Source organism: Meriones unguiculatus, chromosome 5, assembly GCF_030254825.1.
Source record: "Meriones unguiculatus strain TT.TT164.6M chromosome 5, Bangor_MerUng_6.1, whole genome shotgun sequence".
Lineage (NCBI taxonomy): Eukaryota > Metazoa > Chordata > Mammalia > Rodentia > Muridae > Meriones > Meriones unguiculatus.
Genome location: NC_083353.1, coordinates 44067530 through 44089145, shown reverse-complemented (window position 1 = coordinate 44089145; position 21616 = coordinate 44067530). Strand labels below are relative to the sequence as shown.

Sequence of the window (21616 nt, the reverse complement as noted above, 5' to 3'; positions counted from 1 at the left end):
TTCCTGGAGCAGGAGCAGCATCTTACTTGGTTTTTACCCACAACATCTTGATGGCCAGACACATTATAGACAGTTTTCCTATTTTGGGTAGAGTCTGAATGAGAAGGATTGTATAAAAGAAAAAAAAGTAGACCTTGCCAACTAAAGCGGTCCCATGGATTGGGTATGCACTTATTCTATTCAGGGCTATCTGTACTCTATTGAAAATCCTAATTTCTTAGAAAATTTCTATAGCAAATGTTGGGGGTTGTAATCTATGAATCCAGATGTTTCTGATTTTATTCATGATCTGCTGTTTCCTCCAATTGTGTCCTTCAATACTCTGAGGCCGGGTCCCAGTCACCTCCTCTTGAACATGTGAAGAACAGAGTGCTTGTGTCAGAGAGACACTGGGTGAGCAAGAACACACTGTTTACACACCAAACATGGGAGAATTCCAGCACATGATGGTCTCTGTGGATGTGTTGGTGGCTTATGTTTGTGGTCTGGGAGAGTTCAGGCAGCTCATAAAGACTGTTCAGCTCTGTCACTGCCTGAAACAGAAGATAAAAGACAAATCAGAAAACAATAGCACATTGGCACGGAGTCCTTTCAGAAAACTCTGGTGGATGATTCAGTCTTTGATCACTGCTCTGTACCTCCATCTTGCTTGGTTCTGATCTCAGTCCAGAGCTGCTACAAGAGAAGGGCAAGGTGGGCAAATGTCAGCAGGAGCATATACCGTGTCCTTCAGCGTGTGAAGTCAGGGAGTAAATAGAACTACAGTTCTAACAGACTTGGAGCTGTCCATATTACAGAATTAATTAAAGAAAAATGGTCCAACTCAGTCTTGAAAGGCAGACTCCATAGGAGTCAACATTCCCTCTCTCCATAATGGAGCTGCGATACTTCTCCACATACCTGATATAAACTTGCTGGTCCAAGTTTATATTAGTAAGTGTGGTGTAGATGCTGTTGAATTATTATAGTTTATACTGACCAGGTACCTGATATGCTGGCTCCAGGTTTATATTAATAAATGTGGTGTACATGCTGTTGAATTATTGTAGTTTTTTGATTTAGACACAGACTAAATAAACCACCATGACCAAAACCAAATTGGCTTGGGAAGCCTTTATTTCATCTTACAGCTGATAATCCATTGTGCAGGGAAGCTGAGGAGGGACTTGAGGCAGGAACCTGGGGCAAGAACTGAGGCACGTGTCTTGAGGCAAGAACTGAAGGACGCTGCTTACAAGCTTGTGTCTCATGGTTTTCTCAGTCTGTGTTCTTAAGTATCCTGAACCCTGAGCCCAGAGCCTGCACCCACAGTGATGTGGGCACTCTCACACTGATCATCTATCCAGAAAATGCATCACACACTTGCCCATAGGCCAATCTAGTGGGGGCATTTTCTCAACTAAGGTTCCCTTCCCAAATGAGTCTAGTGTGTTGACTCAACAAACAAAAGACAAAAACAGCTGCCACAGTTGACCCCCTATCTACCTGACACTAAACACATCTCTGTTACACTATAACTTTGTCTCTCAATTTTGTTGTTCCCAAGATATTAAACTAATGTCAACATTGCAATAGAAAAGTTCCATTTTTTTAAAAGTTCTATCTCTCAAGTCTCTTTCAACATTCAAAGCCTCTACAAAATATTCAAGCCTCTAAAACATTTAGTTTCACTAACATTTTCAAAGTCTCTCTAAAATACCCACAGTCTCTCTAGAACTCCAAACTCTCTGTAAATCTCCAAAATCCCTTTAAGTGTTCAGAGTCAAGAGACTTTGTGGGCTCCTGTAAAATAAAAATAAATATTTTCTTATGTAAAAGGGAAGAACCAGGGCACAGTCACAATCAAGTTCAACAAAGTCCAACAGTGTAACTCTCAGTGCCAGGCTTCCGGGACTCACCAGTGATCTTCTGGGCTCCTCCACACTGCTGGCAAAGCCTTCCACACAGCTTGTCTCCTAGGTTTAAACTGGCCTCGTCCCACAGCAGCTGCTGCTGGCATGTGATACTGACATCTCCAAATGGCTTGGCTCTGCACTGCAAAGGGGCCTAGCCTTCTTCAGTGGCTTCTTGGCTCTCTTCAGGGACTCTATACAGTCATATGGTGCCAAGTCACAGCTTCACTCCATGATCCCTCCATGTTTCAGAACAGTACCACCTGAGAAACTCTGTTTATTTGTTGTTTTTTTTGTTTTGTTTTGTTTTTATTTTGTTTTGTTTTTTTGTTTTGTTTTGTTTTTGTTTTTTTTTTTTTTTTGACACAAGGTTTTTCTATGTAGCCTTGGCTGTGCTGAACTCCCTCCCTAGAACAGGCTGGTCTTGAACACCTGAGAGACTCCTGAGCTACCAAGTTTGGCTACCAGCATGAGATGCAGCCTCAGCAGTATTTAGGCCACAATGTCTGTAGGCTGAAGCTGAGAAAATACTTCAGAGGATTTTAATTGTTCCTGCAAGGCAAAGGTTTCATTTTAGTGGTTCCTTTTTTTAATTAAATTTTTATTTTTATATTAGTTAGAGTTTATTTACTTTGTATCCCAGCTGTAGCCCCTCCCTCATTTCCTCCCAATCTCACCTTCCCTCCCTCATCTCCTCTCTAAATACACTCACAGGGGAGGTCCTCCTCCACTTCCATCTGACCCTAGCTTATCAGATTTCTTCAGGATTGTCTGAAATGTCCTCCGCTGTGGCCTAGCAAGGCTGCTCCTCCCTCAGGGGTGGTGGGAAGGTCAAAGAGCCAGCCATTGACTTCATGTTAGAGACAGTCCCTGTTCCCCTTACTAGGAGACTCACTCAGATAATGAGTTGCCATGGGCTCCATCCAAGCACGGGTTTTAGGTTATATCCATGCATGGTCCTTGGTTGGAGAAACAGTCTCAGAATAGCCCTCTATGCCCAGGACAGAGTGTCTTTGAAAGACTCTGCCTAGCAGTGTATCAAAGCAGATGCTGAGACTCATAACCAAAACTTGGGCAGAGTGCAGGGAATCATATGAAAGAAGGGGGAGTTAGTATGACTTGGAGAGGACAGGAGCTGCACAGGACAAATCATTTTAATGGTTTTTAACTCAAAATATGAGTGACCCTCATAGAATCTTTAAGGGACTCTCAAGCTTCCCCATGGAACTGCATAAGAGAAGCCTCCATCATCTGCTCTGCTCTCAGCATTACATTCTAATATCACACCAAATAATCCACTGGAGTATCAGCACTCTATGTACTTTACACTCCAAAGTTTCAAAACCTTTCCACACTTCTCCCAAGGTCAGGTCTATCATAGTCATATCTCACGACCTAGTACCACTTTCTGTCTTCTCGAGTTTCTGTTACTGTGGGGAGATGAGGGATTATTTCACCACACAGCCTGTAGTTCTCCAGCCAGGGAAGCTAGGAGAGAACTCAAGACAGGGACCTGGAGGCAGGAACTGATGGAGAGGCCATGGAGTAGTGTTGCTCAGCAGCTTGCTTCTTAGAACTTGCTCAACCTACTTTTTGTAGCACCTGGGACCAACAGACAGGGACGGCACTGTTCACAGTGAGCATGGCCCAGCCATATGAAATCAATCATCAATCAAGATAATGAGCTAACAAGAAAAGAAATAAGAAAAAGGAACTTGGTCTTTATGAGCACATCACACTATCAGACTGCCCAGGCAGTGAGCTGTCAGCTCTGCAGAGCAGGGCACAGGCTGTGCTGTTTTCAGCATCTCTTCAGAAACCACAGCCCTACTATGTACAGGTGCTTGCCCACAGGCCGGTCTGGTAGGGATGTTTCCCCAACTGAGGTTCTCTTGTCTGAAATAATTCTAGCTTGTTTCAAGCTAACATAAAACTTTCCAGCATAGACACCATGCATGCAGGAGATGTAATTTTGTAAATAAATTCCAGTGACATAGTAAAAACTTATCACTGAAAGTCAAGTGTGTACAGTGAAATTGTTTTACACTTATTTAAACTATGTCACATTGTCACCACAACTGGCAAATCCTACCGCGTGTGACAACCATGGGACATTGTCATGGAAGATACTAAGGATAGGCAAAGGGTTTAAAATTTCACAAGTATGGGGTACCATGACAGGAGTTATACCTGAAGCAGATGGTTGGTGAAAACATTGAATAAAGCAGATTTTCTGAAATAAATGTTCTGTAGCATCATAGAAATGGTTAATCCTTTATTAGATTATGGACCATGTACTCCAGATAGCAGTAGAGTGTTGATTAAATGAGTGGTGCTCAATTATTCTTTATAAAGCTCATGTGTTTGTTTTCCAAATCCCAGTCACAAGAAGCAGAACACAGTAGGTTGGGGGCAGCTCTGTTTTCCAATGATCAGGTAAAATGGCAGTTGTCTCTACTTTGAGCAACTCAGACATTAGAGTTGTGATGTGATAGACCAGGAAAACAATGGAGAGACTGATGGGGCTCCATTGTTTCCAAGCTTTATTTACAACTTTTTAAAATTAGAAACTACATTTACAAATGTCATCGGAAGCACACGCTCTGAATGTCATTTTATGGTTTCTGCACTGAGTGTCAGGTGCATGTTCTATACTTATTTCATGGAAGGAAAACACACTTGTAGATTTTAACTAATAGTTTGCATTGCATGTGTATTAGCACTGGCTAACTAAGAAGCAAAAGAATTCTAACATGCTTTTTCTCGTGTCGTTTCTGGAAATGCATATATTTTTTCTTTAATTCCACTGAGTTAACAAGAAAAGAAATAAGAAAAAGGAACTTGGTCTTTATGAGCACATCACACTATCAGACTGCCCAGGCAGTGAGCTGTCAGCTCTGCAGAGCAGGGCACAGGCTGTGCTGTTTTCAGCATCTCTTCAGAAACCACAGCCCTACAAACCAAAAGCTCTTAGGAGAGAAAGGCAGCCACAGAGACTGTGAATCCTCCCTGATACTCTTTTCTTTTCTTTTTTAATTTCATTTTTTCTTATAATTTTTATTTTTATATCAATCACAGGTTATTTACTTTGTATCTCAGCTGTAACAACCTCCTTTATTCATTCCCAGTCCCACAATCCCTTCCTCATCTTCTCCCTGAACCTTTCAAAGTCCACTGATAGGGGAGAACCTCCTCCCATTCCATCTGACCCTAACTTATCAGGTCTCTTCAGGACTGGCTGCAATGTCCTCCTCTGTGGCCTAGCAAGGCTGCTCCTCCTTCAGCGGGGGGTGAGAGGAGTCAAAGAGCTAGCCATTGAGTTCATGTCAGAGACACTCCCTGTTCCCCTTACTAGAGAACCCACTTGGAAACTGAGCTACCATGGACTATATAGGAGCAGAGATTCTAAGTTATTTACATACATGGTCCTTGGTTGGAGAAACAGTCTCATGAAAGACCCCTGTGCCCTGATATATTTGGGCCTTGTGGAACTCCTGTCTTCTCCAGGTCTTACTAACTCCCCCTTCTTTCATATGATTCCCTGCACTCTGCCAAAGGTTAGGTTATGAGTCTTAATATTAACATCATGGCTTCAGGGATTCCTGCTTTGAAACCACTTCTGTCCTGGAAATGGAATTCAATAGTAGCAAAAGAGAAAACATACAGGCTTGCCAGGAGGGATAGACATGTCTCTAGTCATCCAAATATCTACACATAGCATGCACTGACAGCTACATCTAAGTCTTATACAATCAGGACCAGTAAGGCAGGCAGATTATAATTTCTAGAGAAAACCTTCTGGTGAGTGTTCCTCTCCTCAGGAACAAGCCACAGAGAATCCTCTAGCCTGGCTCCTCCCAGCTGAGCCTCATCAGCCCACCTGCCAGCCTGTGTATGCTGTAAGAAACCAGGAGATAGGACACACACTTTCAGATCTGCAGAATGGGTCAAGGGCCACCTCATCCAACCTAGAGGACTGGAGTGAAGAAAGCTGTGCCCAGCCTGGGATGACCTGTTGTAACATGTACTATGATTGCACTTTACACAACACAACAAAATAGGCTGCTTCCCAGAGGCAAGAAACTCTGTACATGGCACCAGGAAAACTCACCAATCTGTGAAATAGGTCCCACTAGAAGAGGCTGTATTGGAGAAGAGAAAGGGAAAGCATTTGGAAAGATTAGGAAAATAAAACTTGCACAGAGCAAGAAATGACCAATGGGGAACCTGAGATCTCCTCAGTTAAAACCAGTTGTGAAGACTACAGCTGCTCAGGAGGTGGGGGGAGGAATTGAACTCCCTGTACTGCAGGAATTCAAGAAGCCGCGACTTTAGCCTGTGTTAGCCCACAGTTACCCAAATCATGGACAACTCACAGTCCATAGCATCAGCACATAGAGGGGGTTGGTGGAGACACTGTCCCTGCTCAGTGAAAATGGCTGGAGGTTACTCAGTCAGGATGTCTACCTTTGGCACAATCCTAACTTTAAAAATAGGAAGACTCTAGGGATAAATGGCCAGTACTCCAGGGAAGGCAAAACCTTCACCAAGCATAGGTCAGTGCTGTTTCAGAGATGCAAGAAATAAATGAACTGTGGTAACGTTATAGGCAAATCATGAAGAGCCTTTTGGTTAAGGAATCACAGCTCTGTCTGAAAGCCTGACTGAGAATTGTGTTTTTGAACTTTGAAGTGTTTGTACAGCATCTCTGAGCTCAGAGTGTCAGTGAGGCTGTACCTCAAGGTTTCCAAATCAGCCTCCAGAAACAGAAAGATTCGATGACCCTGAGGAGCAGGATGGCACAGACTCCAGACACAAACACTGGACCCTGCATGGTGCTGCAGCACAACCTGCTCCCCCAGCACCCAGGGGACCTCAGGAGAGGCTTGGCTTTGCTGCTAAGAGCTCTGACCTCCCTCCCAGTGCATTCATTGCCTAAGAGAAAGGAGAGGGGAGTCAGTTCCTGTCCATCTCTTCACATAGGTTCATGAAAATTTGAGCTTTGGGATAAGTCTGGAAATGAAATAAAGACAGCAGGACAGGGTGAGGGGGTTCACTTCTCCAAATTTCCTCAAATAAAATGAGATTCAAGTTTTTCTATCATAAAAAATTGCACAGATGCATGTGGAGAACATAAAGAAAAGACAAAACATGCAACCAGCTCTTCCCAGAATTCCTGATCTCAGTGAGTCAGGGAAGGGAATCTGCCACCGTCACTGTGCATTAATAGTTAGTGTCCTGGAAACCTCACCATCATAGCCATTTACTGACACCTCCTACCAAGCCAGTAGTGGCTAAGGGTCGACACCACTAAATTGTGATCTCTGAAATTGAGCTGAGAAGAATAGAGGCCATGAGCAAACACTAGAAGGAACATTTGCAGTCCTGTGGGGCCTCCCTCTTTGGAATGAGATTTTGAATCTACAGCCTCTATTACTTACACAGACTTTGGAAGTTTTTATACTTCACAGCACAGAAGATGTTACATCAAAACAGTTCTATGCACACCAAAGTTACAAATGCACAACCGAGGAAAGTGAGCTCTCCAGACCTTTCACTTCCCTGATAATTTGTCCTAGGAATAGGTAAATTAGTAAAAGAAATGTAACTTAACAGCTTATCCAGGTATACAGTGGGAGTTACTTAGTTCACAGGAATGAACATGAATTCTAAAGCAATTTGAAAGTCTAAAAATTAAGGAAATGAGTATGTTAAGAAGAAAATGTTCTTGTTGCCCATGCAGAACTCAGTCCCTTGTGCTGATGGTCTGTCAGAGCTCTGCAACTCCTCTGTAGCTGCTGAAAACCCCTCTTTAGCCTCCTCCTCCCACAGCCTGCCTGGGTTCCTACCACCTTCTCAATTTGCTCTTGGGTGCAGAGCACTTACCCAGATGGACGTGGCAGTGAAGGAGTGTGTGCCAGAGGAGATCCTGCACAGCTTAGGTGAAGGGAGAATTTAAGGCCTCTCTGTGACATGTTATTTCTGTGTCTGTAGAAGATGACACATTCCTGCTGGGGTCATGGAGACCTGGCCTCCCAGTGGAGCATCTTCTCTGCCTGTTGATCTTACTCCCTGTGTCCTGATAACAGCCATCTGGGGAGGGCTGAGAACAAACTTTATCTGAGCTCCCTTGCCACACCTGGGGAAGTGTTCAGAAAGTTTGCACCAAATAGACAACAGTATCTTTTCTCACTTTACACCTTAGGCTTAATTTTGAGCAGTTTCTCCACTGTACTGCCTCTCTTCTGAGATGCAGAACTTTTAGTCCTCCAATGATTTACATGCCCACTTGAGGGTCCTCCTTCTACAGTGTGTGAGAGACAGCCTCTCCCCAGGTCAGTCTTCCCATGGAGCACCCATTTTGTTGATGTATTTTCCAGTCTATCCAAACTCCTAGTTGCAGGATGTTAGCTGTGAGTGAAATCTGAAGGTGAATTGTGAAAGAAAGCAGATGGAATGCTGAGAGCTCAAGGCAGAGCTGGAGAGCCAGGGTGACCACAGGCAGATGGGACCCAGCTGAGGCTGAGGACAAGCCGAGCTCTAAAGTCTGAATAAAGGGATGACTCCAGAGGTGGAGCCAGGATGATTCAAGGCTATCCTGGCTACAATGACATTCTCACTTACAAAAGTTAAACAAACATAATGTTTTCAGGTGGATTATTTATATTAAGGACACTAGAATTAGAAGAGAAGCCTTTAAAAATATAAACCTCCTGTCTTATGTCAACATTAAATATACAGGATAGATGAAAACATGATTCTAGAGAGAACTGGAAATTCAGAGATACTGAATGTTCTTTTATTTTTAGTCAGGGTCTCCCCATGTAGCCCTGGCTGGCTTGGAACTCACTCTATACACCAGGCTTGCATTGAACTCACAGAGCTCTGCCAACTTCTGCCCCTGCCGGCAAACTAAGTGCTGGCACTAAAAGCATGTGCCCACACATTTGGACCTGTTCATGAGTTCACATGTTTGTTTTAACAGTTTATTAATTTCTCCTCATTTTCTCCATCTTTATGTATCTGTAATTATTCTCTCCCTTTAAGTCATTCACAACATTCAATTTTGCGAGCATATAGCCTGTCATCAGCATTTCTGACCAACCCAGTATGTATAAAGGACATGTGATCTTTTCCTCCAGCTGCCCTGCCTACATTATCTAGTTCTTAAGTCATTTCTTTAAGTGATCCTAAAGGCTAACTTATGAGATCTACACATGAACAGTGACATCACTGCTCATGGATATGAGTGTGCTTTGATTTGTAATATCTCCCCAAATTGCTCTTTTCAGTTACTGAATAACAAATGAAACTGTAATTAGTATAGAAAAGCCCACCTGAGTTAGAGGCTTGCAATTGATTTCCCTTTATAAGTAATCAGGATAGAGCAAGCTCCCACTTTTCATGGCATTAGTTGAGGTCAAAGCTGTGTTATGTTCCATGTCTTATTCTGCATTTAAACTTAGGAGGTTTTCTCTATCTCTGTCTCTGTGTCTCTGTCTGTATCTCTGTTTGCTGTCCGTCTACTCTGTGTCCGTCTCTCTCTGGTGTATGTGTGTGTGTGTGTGTGTGTGTGTGTGTGTGTGTGTGTCTGTGTCTGTGTGTCTGTGTCTGTGTGTGTGTGTGTGTATTCATGATATCCAAAATAAAGAGGCCAGCACCCAATTGTAAAGTTACTTTAAGAAACGACAACCCAGGCCTTGTATCCATATGTGGCCTCCCAGCGCTGCAACAGGTGACCCTTCAATGGAAAAAATGTGTGAAGGAAAAATTTGGAAGATGGATTACATGGCAGAAAGATGAAAGAGAAAGTGAAGTGGAGGGGTTTATTCACTGTAGAAAATGGCGGAATTGGAGACTTAATGGCAGTGAGGAACAGACATCCATGAGGAGGCCAAGGTGAGGTCCTGCTGCAGCTTGGGTCTTTGGCTATGTCTGTAGCCTAAGTTACCAACAAAGGCCAAGTGAATGTCAGGGTTAGGGATGCCACTGAAGACCGTGTGATTGTCTGAAGGATGTGCTGCTGAGGAAGATATAATGATCAGAATGGCCTCCACTGCCACCTAGGCCATGGGGACATGTGGAACCATGCTACTGCCAGGAGCCAAGTCTGGGTCCCTGGTCCTATGGCAGCCAGGGTCTGTTCAATGACCCAGGCCCATGTTTCCACCAGAGGCCATGCAGGTGTCCCTGGTTAGGAATGCTAACTGAAGCACTGTTCTGAGCTGGCTCCACCCCTCAATGGCCACGACCTTGGGAGAGCTGGGCCTCTCCCTGCTCTGCTGTGGGATGGCTTGGGCAAGGAAGAGATCCCCTCCCCGCTCCTCACATTTTGTCCCTCACCACCTATAGCAGGTTGGAGACATGGCTCCAAGGTCATGAGAGCAGGAGAGTTGTCTCTGCCTCTCCCCATTTGCAGCACTCAGAAGAGCACCTCCCCTGGGCAGCACAGCACAGCTGGCCCTGGTAGTGAAGGCACGGGTGATTTGGCCCCAAGAGCAGGAGAGCAGGAAAGATGACCTTGCTCCTTGCTGGCTGCAGCACTATGTGAGATATCCAGGGCCGTGCTGAGCTCACCCTGGGGTGTGGGTCCAGGAGAGCTGGTGGGCTCACCCTGGGGTGTGGGTGCAGGAGAGCTGGTGGCTCAACAACTCAGCTACCACCCAGGCAGATCCAGAGCTTTGAGTTGGTCCACCCCAACACCTGCCCTTCTGTGACCTGCTGGAGAGGATGAAAGGGCAGGTCCTGTAGATCCAAAGCTGCTGGAGCTCCGAAGACACAGGGCAACAAGAGGGCATCTGAGAGAAGTCCCCATGTGGATGCAGTCTTGATGGTGTAGCAGAAGCCAGAGGCTTCAATCCAGACCCATGACTCATTGCAGTGAACATAAGCACGTAAAGAAAAGATGCCACACTATGGTTCCACAGCAAAACTTTTCATTTCATTTCATTTCATTTCATTTCATTTGGAGGAGAGGTTGCAAGGGTACAGGGTGGAAACCAAGGAACAGAGACATGAATTGGAATGGGGCCCATGATGGAAACTTCAGAAATAATTAAAGTTTTCGTTTAAGAAAGAAGTGACAATCCTGAAAGCTAAATGACCATATTGACATATAAAGAGCATGTCTACGTAATAGGACATAAGTCTTATTAGTTCATAATCTCTTACAGAGTTGCTCTTTTGAAACATTAAGGGACATATGATTTTTCAATCACTGATGTAAAAATACAGGGCTGGGTATGTTTTATGTTTGGTTGATTTTTCCACATAACAAAAGAAAAAGCCCACAATTTACACACCATCACTTGTTTTCAAGCTAGGTAATTTTCCACGTTTAATCTACATTTTTTATGGCTCTGACTGAATTTAAAATATCTCATCCAGAAGGTAATAACTGGATGCCAGCACAAGGTGGCAAACCCTTCCAGGGTGGAGGAGTAGCTTCCTAAGAGCACTGCTTAACTGAAGGACTTCTCTGCTTTCATGGGAAACCTGAGACTAAGAGTCAGAGCATTAGGAAATAACAGACAATACATTGCTTGAGGCAAATTTACCTTAAGGACTGTAAACTGTTGAGAAATGACAGCTTGATACTTTTAGAATACTTTTATTTTTAATTGCAGCGGCAATGCTTTTGCAGCATGTTTAAACTAACTGTACACATTTCCATAATGAGAAAATGGACTGAAGATACACAGTTCCCCTCTGAATATTGTGGACATACATTGGTGAGAACAGTCACATTACTGGCCAGCCAGAGCGAATGCCTCTAAAGACCCCACCAGCAAAACTTCCACAATGCGTATGCTATTGAAACTCTAGAATAACATTCTGATTTTGTTCCTGTTGGTTACTCTGAGTCCTGTCATCTATAAATGTATTCATACAATGTCTGCTCCTCTGTGACTGAAATTTCACTTTGCTAAGTAGCTTTGGGGCTCATGGGCATTGATTCATGTGCAGGTGTCTCCTCCTTTCTGAATGCTAAATAACAGTTCACTCATGCACAGGCTACAGTTGTGTTCCTGTGTTCAGAGTGTTCTAGATCTTAGGTTGTTGGAATGCTGAAAAATTGTCAGGAGCATTGTCGAGTACATGACTGTTTTTTTTTTTTTTAATTTAATGTCATTTTTTAACTTTTATTAATTACACTTTATTCACTTTGTATCCTCTCATAAATCCCTCTCTCCTCCCCTCCTAATCCCAACTTCTCTCCCCCTACTTCACGCATGCACCACTCCAAGTCCACTGATAGGGGAGTTCCCCCTCTCCTTCCTTCTGATCTTAGTCTATCAGATCTCATTAGGAGTGGCTGCATTGTCATCTTCTGTGGCCTGGTCACACTGCTCCTCCCTCAAAGGAAGGTGATTAAAGAGCAGGCCAATCAGTTTATGTCAGAGACAGTCCCTCTTCCCATTACTATGGAACCCACTTTGATAATGAACAGCCATGGGCTACATCTATGCAGGGGTTCTAGGTTATCTCCATGCATGGTACTTGGTTGGAGTATGAGTCTCTAGAAATTCCCCTGTGTACAAATTTTCTGGTTCTGTTGCTCTCCTTGTGGAGTTCCTGTCCTCTCCTGATCTTACTATTTCCCACTTCTTTCATAAGATTCCATGATCTTTGCGTAACAGTTAGCCAAAAGTCTCAGCATCTGCTTTGATAGTCTGTAAAGAATTGTATTGGTAATTTGACGGGAATTGCATTGAATCTGTAGATTGCTTTTGGTAAGATGGCCATTTTTACTATGTTAATCCTGCCAAGCCATGAGTATGGGAGATCTTTCCATCTTCTGACATCTACTTTTAATTTTTTCTTCAGAGACTGGAAACTTTTTTCATACATGTCCTTGACTGGCTTGGTTAGGTACAAGTTCCCTTATGTTATTTGTGGCTATTGTGAAGGTGTTTCCCTAATATATTTTTCAGCCCTTTGTGTTTTGTATACAGGAGGGCTACTGATTTTTTTTTTTTAGTTAATTTTGTATCCAGCCACTTTGCTGAAGGTGTTTATCAACTGTAGGAGTTCCATGGTAGAGTTTTTGAGGTCAATCAGGTATACTATCATATCATCTGCAAATAGTGATAATTTGACTTTGTCCTTTCGAATTTGTATCCCCTTGATCTCCTTCAACTGTCTTATTGCTCTAGCAAGGACTTCCAGAACTATGTTGAAGAGATATGGAGAGAGTGGGCAGCCTTGCCTTGTCCCTATTCAATGGGATTGCTTTAAGTTTCTCTCTGTTTAGTTTGATGTTGGCTATAGGCTTCCTGTATATTGCCTTTACTATGTTTAGGTATTTGCCTTGCATCCCTGATCTCTCCAATACTTTAAACATGAATGGATGTTGGATTTTGTCAAATGCTTTTTCAGCATCTAAGGAGATTAGCATGTGGTCTTTTTCTTTCAGTTTGTTAATATGATGGGTCACATTGATGGATTTCCATATATTGAACCACACTTGTATACCTGGGATGAAGCCTACTTGGATGATATCTTTGATGTGTTCTTGTATTGGGTTTGCAAGTATCTTGTTGAGTATTTTTGCATCAATGTTCATAAGGGAGATTGGCCTGAAATTTTCTTTGTTGCATCTTTGTGAGGTTTAGGTACCAAAGTGACTGTGGCTTCATAGAATGAGTTTGGTAATGTTCCTTCTGTTTCTATTTTGTGGAATAGTTTTAAGAGAACTGGAAGTAACTCTTCTTTGAAGGTCTGGTAGAATTCTATGCTGAAACCATCTGGTCCTGGTCTTTTTGTGGATGGGACACTTTCAATGACTGCTTCTATTTCCTTAGGAGATATAGGACCATTTAATTGATTTACCTGGTCTTGATTCAGCTTTTTAAGTGGAATCGATCAAGAAAATTGTCCATTGCATTTTGATTTTCAAATTTTGTGCCATGCGGACTTTTAAAATTAGACCTAATAATTGTTTGGATATCCTCGGTGTCTGTAGTTATATCCTCCTTTTCATTTCTGATTTTGTTGATTTGGATGGTGTCTCTCTGCCTTTTAGATAGCTTGGCTAAGAGTTGGTCTATCTTGTTGATTTTCTCAAAGAACTAGCTCTTGGTTTCATTGATTCTTTGAATTTTTTTATTTGTTTTTAATTGATTGATTTCAGCCCTGAGTTTATTTTCAGCCGTCTACTCATTTTTTTGTGTGTCTGCTTCTTCTTTTTCCAGGGTTTTTAGCTGAGCCATTAAGTTGCTTGAATGAGCTATCTCAAATTTCTTCTTGAAGGTACTTAGTGCTATGAACTTTCCTCCTAGCACTGCTTTCCTTGTGTCCCACAAGTTTGGGTATGTTGTGCCTTCATTTTCTTTGATTTCTAGGAAGACTTCAATTTCTTTTTTTTTTTTTTTTTTCAATGCAGTTTATTCAGGAACATTGTACAATCCTCGGACCCCGGGGAAAGCCAGCCCACAGCTTAAATAGCCTCTGGGTAGCCAACCCAGGCGTGCCACGGGGGCAATGCAGATAGGTCCACATACATGGAAGCAAGCCAGATCCTCGGCCTTAGCCAAATGTGGAGTTGTTCGTGACAGAGAGCACTCACCATCGGGAAGGTGGAAGGCGGAAACCAGCTCCATCTTTAAGGCATAGCATTCCGCAGCTCTCTACAGTTCCCCCTTTTTGTTTTAGACGCATCAGGCAAGAGTAGAGGTCTGATCTCTGATATTAGAAATAAATTGGGACTTTGTACAGATGTTCATTTAGGTGTCATCCACCCAAAGAGCATCAGACCGTCCGATACCTTTTTCTCAGAGGCGGGACCTGGGGCATCAACCCGCATGCAATCAGACATGCTCTTCTCTGGGTCCAAAGCGGCTGACCCTGAGTGCAGTGCTTAGCCTCGCATCCTGAGTGTATCATTTTAGCTTTTTATGGTATCCAACCATGCTTGGGGAGAATGTCCTGCTTCAATGGCTGTAAAGGCCTGAATGATCGTGGCTGCATCACACTGTTGTGAGACTCTAATCTTGCATATATACCACAGGCAAACCAAGGAGACCAACACCAGAAGGCCTGCTAACACTCCCATGCCCGCCCATTCCTTCAGATGATTCATGGCTGCAGCAATCCATGTTGATAATCCTGTGGCTAGTCCTGCGTCCACTCCGGTAGAATTTACTGTGACAATGGCCACTCTCAGCTGCTCCATCGTAGTATCGAATTCTCCAGTCCAATTACCTAAAATATAGCTCGATAATTGTTTAGACAGATTTGCAGCACAGGAAAAATTCTCATGTTGTATGCTAGTGACACAAAGTCCAGCAATGGATATCAGAAGAAGAAGAAAACAGGAAACAACCTAGGAACCTACCACAGAGGGCCTCTGAAAGCCTCTGCCCTTCGGACTATCAAAGCAGATGCTGAGCCTGATGGGCAACTGTTGGGCAGAGTGAACAGAATTTTAGGTAAGAACTGGGAAATAGTAAGAGCTGGAGAGGACAGGGTCTCCACAAGGAGAGCAAGTGAACAAGAAAATTTGAACATAGGGAACTTCCCAGAGACTCATATTCCAACCAAGGACTATTCATGGAGATAACCTAGAACCCCTGCACAGATGTAGCCCAGGGCAGTTCAGAGTCCAATTGGGTTACATAGTAATGTGAAGAGGGACTGCCTCTGACATAATCTGATTGGCCTGCTCTTTGATCACCTCCCTCTGGGGGGGGAGCAGCCTTACCAGGCCACAGTAGAGGACAATACAGCCACTTTTGATGTGAACTGATAGGCTAAGATCAGAAAGGAGAGGAGAACCTCCCCTATTAGTGGACCTGGGGAGTGGCATGCAAGCAGAGGGAGGAGGGAGGGTGGAATTGGGATGGGAGGAGTGAGGGGCTTATGGGGGGATGCAGAATGAATAAAGTGTAATTGATGAAAAATTTAAGAAAAAAGGGAAAAAAATAATTTAAGAACCTTAAATGACTTTCAAAATTGGAGGAAAACATGGAGTTAGTCAATTGGCATGGAGCGTGTCTTGCCCCTGGGGGCAATGGTCTCCTGAACCTACTCAGACCTCGGACACCACCACTGCTAGTTCTAGAACTGACGCAGGATGTTCCAACGAGGGGTTAAGGCTTCTCATAATATTTCCTATAAGCCCACACCTGTTTGTCTATATCCCCCATTTTTATTCATTATTAGCCAGATAGAGCCAAGTAATTGTGGTAATGATACTTGCTTTTTTGCCCAATGCTGGAATGCTAGTAAAGTTAGGTATGCCCTGGTTACTCGCATGCCTCACTGGGTGCCTATGCCCATTGATGCCCCTCACGCTATGACTCTCTTCAGACAGAAAAGGGATCTTGGAACTACAGCCACCATTGTTACTACCATCTCATTGACGGCTGTTGGAGCTACCACCAGGGCATTAGCCATGAGTCATACTGGGCAGACTGCTCAGACCCTGAATAATCATTTAGCCAATGTAGCTCATGCCTTAGTTGTACATAAAGGAATTAATGCTCAACTAAAAGGAAGCTTGATGGTGTTCAATCAGAGGATTGCCCTCTTGCAGGAGCAAATTGATACCCTATGGCAAATCGCTCAACCTGGCTGTCAATGAAAGTATGCTGGACTTCAATTTCTTTCTTCATTTCTTCCCTGACCCAGCTGTCATTTAGTAGCAAATTATTCAGTTTCAATGATTGTGGAGGCCTTTTACTATTACTGTTGTTATTGAGGTCCAGCTTTATTCCATAGTGATCAGATAGGATACAAGGAATTATTTCAATCTTCTTGTATCTGTTGAGGCTTGCTTTGTGACTAACCATATGGTCTATTTTAGAGAATGTTCCATGAGGTGCTGAGAAGAAGGTAAATTCTTTTGTGTTTGGGTGTAAAGTTCTATAAATGTCTGTTGGGTCCATTTGATTCATAACCTCTGTTAGAGACATTGTTTCTTTGTTTAATTTCTGTTTTGTTGATCAGTCCTTTGTTGAGAGTGGGGTGTTGAAGTCTCCCACTATTAATGTGTGGGGATCTTTGTGTGGTTTAAGTTTTATCAATGTATCTTTTACAAATGTGGGTGCCCTTGTATTAGGGGCATAGAAGTTCAGGATAGTGCTGTCTTCCTGGTGGAATTTTCCATTGATGAGTATGAAGTGTCCTTCCCATCGCTTTTGATTGATTTTGTTTGAAAGCCTATTTTATCAGTCATTAGAATGGCTACTCCTGCTTGCTTCTTGGGTCCTTTTGCTTGGAAAGCAGTCTTCCAGCCCTTTTCCCTCAGGTAATGTCTATCTTTGTCACTTAGGTGTCTTTCTTGTTAGCAACAAATTGCTGGGTCTTGTTTACACATCCATTCTGTTAGTCTGTGTCTTTTTATTGGAGAATTGAGTCTACTGATGTTAAGAGAGATTAATGACCAGTGGCTCTTAGATCCTTTGATTTTGATGTCGGCTGTGGTTATAAGTTTTTGCACTTGGTTGCTTTTTCTTTTACTATAGTGAGGTTAATTATTTCCTGTGTTTTCTTGAAAGTAGCTACTTTCCTTGGGTTGTATTTTTCCTTCTAGTGTCTTCTGTAACACTGATTTTGTGTGTAGGTATTATTGAAATTTGTTTTTGCCATTGAATATCTTGTTTTCTCCGTCTATGAGGACTGACAGTTTTGCTGGGTATAGTAGCCTAGGCTGATATCTGTGTTCTCTTAAGGTCTATATGATATTCAACCAGGCATTTCTGGCTTCTATAGTCTCTGTTGAGAAGTCAGGTGTGATTCTGATGGGCTTGCCATTATGTTACTTGGCCTTTTTCTCTTGCAGCTTTTAGTATTTTTTTCTTTGTTCTTACACTTACTATTTTGATTGTTATGTGGCAGGAGGATTTTCTTTTCTGCTCTAATATATTGGGGGTTCTGTAGGCCAATTGTATTCTTATTGGCCTCTCCTTTAAGTTGGGTAAATTTTCTTCAATGATTTTGTTGAAAATATTCTCTTTGGAGGATGGAATCTTCTTTTTCCTCTATTCCTATTATTCTTAGGTTTTGTCTTTTTATGTTGTCTTGAATTTCTTGGATGGTCGGTGTCAGGCATTTTTTAGATTTAACCTTTTCTTTGACAGATACATCGATTTCTTCCATTGTATTGTCCACACCTGAGATTCTTTCTTCCATCTCTTGGAGTCTATTGGTTATTCTTACCTTTGTAGTTCCTGTTTTCTTCCCTAAATTATTTCTCTCCACAATATCCTCCATTTGTGTTTTCTTTAATTTTTCCAATTCTATCTTCAGATCTTGAGTCGTTTTGTTGATTTCCTTCACCTGTCTGACTGTATTTTCCTGTTTTACCTTCAAATCCTTCAGCTGTTTATTTGAACAATCCACTGTTTCTTTTATTTCTTTTAGTGATTTAAGCATTTATTCTCTAAAAGCCACAAACTGTTTGGCTGCAACTTCCTGTATTTCTTTATGGATGGCCATAATCTGTTTTTCTTTATCTTCCTCTATTTCTTTACAGTTGGCTATAAGCTGTTTGAGTTTATCTTTATCTAGGTCTTTAAGCATTTGTTTCCTCTGTGGTCCTCTTCATGAGCATAGAGGTTAGGTCATCCTCTTGAATTTCCTTTATGCGGGGTGTCCAGGGCTACTTGCCTCTGGATAACTGGGTTCTCGAGATGTCATATTGCCCTCTCCTTTGTTGGTTGAGCTTTTACACTGGCCTTTACAGATTGGGCTATCTTAGGTGTTGGGTGTTAGTTTCTGGTGGTTCCTGGAATCCAGTAGCGGAGAGAATCCTCTTGGCAGGAAGATGGTTTTTCCTGAAGCAAGCCTCCTCAGCTTTTTGGGTATGGTCACTGTATGGCTGGTGTTTTTCAGGAATTGCCACAGCTCACCTCAGGCATACAGACCTGAGTGGTAACTGGGGTCCTTTTTAGTCAAGAAGTCTCTCCTCTCACCCAGAGAAGTCCTGGAAACAGATGCCCTGCTTCTGGGTTTCTTGCTGTAATTTAGTGAGCTGCTGCTGTAACCTGGGTATCCCTTCGTTTGGTCAGCTTTGTTAGGGATAACTGGTTGCCACTTGGAGCATCTGCAGGTTGATCTCAGGAATCCAAGGCTTCTGTAATTCTGAGGTTGGGGCTCTGTGCTCCAGTACTGAAGCAGTAATCTGTGGCAGGTGAGTACTGCTCTCCTGGGAGCAGCAGGCTAGCGGGTGCACATCAGTTCCCTGGGTTGGGGTGTTCTGTGTAACCTTTTCTAGGATATACTGGGTGGCCTAAATCTGCCCCATTTGCCTCCTTCCCTGTGGGGCATTTCTCCCAACAGGGACACCAAGTCTCTGGTGCCCTGAAGCACACAGTTCTGTCTGTTGCAGAGAGCTTGGTGTGCAGCAATCTCTGTGCTCTCTGTTAGAGCCCAGTGCAGTGATGCTGGCTGGCACCCGCTATTTTGCAAGACATTTTCCAGGGAAATACTGGGCGATCCAAGGCCAATCCAGCTTCCTTCCTTCCTTGTAGGTTTTTCTCCCGACTGGGACTCCCACTCTCTGGTGTTTTTGTGATAGTTACCCATTTTTAATTCAACCTTAAGAAAAAGCAACCTAAACAAAGAGAATAGATAAAACTTAATCTTGAACTCAACTATAATCTTTAGCATAACTTTAAATCTGCTCTTTTTAAACTAAAATGGAAGCAAAACTTTTAATTAAACATAATTTATAAAGGGGCTAGCAAATCTTATTAATCCTATCATATTGTATTAAAACTTAACAGCATAATATTAAAGGACAAAAGTTTTATTTAGCACTAAACAGAGAACTAAACTTAGCCTGTAGCCCTCAGCAAAAATGGACTATTCTGGCCATACCAAATCTATAGGCCAGAAAGTAACAGCATTATATAATTTATTTAGGTACTAGCAGCCAGGCATATGTTTTATATAATGGTTAACAATGATCTGAATATAACCCTGGGCTAACATGGAACTGTAGTCCTTTTTGCCCTGTAAAAGAGCATAAGCAAACATTTTGTATTGAAGAATCTCAAAAAAAAAAAAAAAACCTTTTTAAATGAAGAACAACATATTTTATAGGGTTTTTTTTTACATGATACATTGTAATAACTGCAGTTTTTGTTTAATTGGCTCATCTGACAGAAGAATGAAAGGGTCACATCACAGAAGCGACCCAACTTTGCTTATTCTTAATGTCAGCTTTAATTGGTCTCTACCTGTTTCATCCTTTTTCAAATCTCTCGGCATGAAGATGAGGGGCTGTGGGTGTGTTCCCACAAGGTGCCTGTGGCTGAGGGTACTCTGTCCAGTGCTATGGGTGAGAAATGTCCATATCTTTCCCCCAAGCTCAAAGTGTTTGCCACTCCTTCAGACAGTCAGTGAGGGTGCTGTTCTGATGTGCAGTTACACATTTCATTGGAACATTTATGCTCTTAACCCAGAATCAAGAAGTAAGATTAATCCTTTCCTGTGTATATTTTCCTTCTGTTTATTTTGGGATTTTTTTTCTGAGTCAGAGTTTCTCTGCATAGCCCTGGCTGGCCTGGAACCTGATCTGTAGACTAGGCTGGCCTTGAACTCAGAGATTCCCCTGCCTCTGCCATCTGAGTGCTAGGATTAAATGCATACACCTCCACCGCTCATCTTATTTTGGATTTTAAAAAAAATATATGTTATTCTTATACTTATTTTTTGCTTTGTGACTGTTGTGTGCTAGTCTGGACTCACTCCTGTAGCTCAGGTGGACCTTGAACTCACTATCCTGTTTCGACTTCAGGGTTATAGACTTGAGCCATCAGGCAAACCTCTGCTCATGGGTTTATACAACTTACAGTTGTGTGGTTTCTTTCTCCTCCTCCAAGTCATTGATGTGTGAAATGTTCTCTCATTTCGCTTCTTAAATTCCCTTCCCTTTTGAAGAGTTTAAGTTAGCCTGGGTGACTCCATTTTGAAATAAGAATCCATCTTGACTGGGAGCTGATCTCAGGTACCAAGAAATATCACAGAATATGCACCTGGCAGAAAACAAAGTTATCTCTCTAAGCAATGGAAACCAGGAAATATCACAGAATAAATGTTTAGTAAAAAATAAAGACAAATTCCCTGGCATTTGTGATTATGTAAACAGTCACCTCTCCTCTGTGGCTTTTACCAAATTCTGTAACGTCAAGGCATGAACCCTCCTGCTTTCTATCATGGAACCATGAACCCCTGCTTGCTGTCATGGAAACCCCCTTCTTTCAGTCTTTTCCTTTAAAAATCCTGCTCACTCAGGGCTCAGAGTCCCACTTCTCTACTGCTGTGTCAGTGAGACTTGGGTCCTGATTTGGATTGCTCTCCTCATGAAGCTCTCATGCTCTTGCATCAAGTTGTCTCCTGGAGGTCTCTGAGGATCCCATGATCCTTGCATTACAATACAGCCTGTTTGAGGCTATAGGCCTTACTCAAAGTGTAGACAGAACATGGAATAGATCTTCTTTGATATTTCTCTTTCCAACAACCAGGTTCCAGTTATTTATTTTTTTTTTTTAGATTTTATATAAGTGTCAACACTGAAATTACTGGATTCCAGGTGAGGGTGGGGTTCATGTTTGTGACATTCCCTTGCTTTGAGTGACAGATAACAGTTTTCCTGTGTGAAGTATGCCTCTAAGTCTGTGTTCTGCTCTGTAATGTATGCCTCTGGGTGTGTTCAGCTGTGTAAATTTTTCACTGTATGTTCCGTTGTGTGAAGAGTTTCTGAGTGTTCAGCAGTG

The 21616-nt window shown here is 42.5% G+C and overlaps 1 protein-coding gene across 1 annotated transcript in view; it reads right to left on the bottom strand.

Annotated features, from left to right (window-relative positions):
* LOC110566559 (vomeronasal type-1 receptor A11-like) overlaps positions 1-21616 on the bottom strand; it is a 45283-nt gene that overhangs the window by 10993 nt on the left and 12674 nt on the right. The window contains exon 3 of the mRNA XM_060383391.1: positions 426-533. Within this exon, the coding sequence (XP_060239374.1) occupies positions 426-533 (108 nt within the window). The remainder of the gene's footprint in view (positions 1-425; positions 534-21616) is intronic.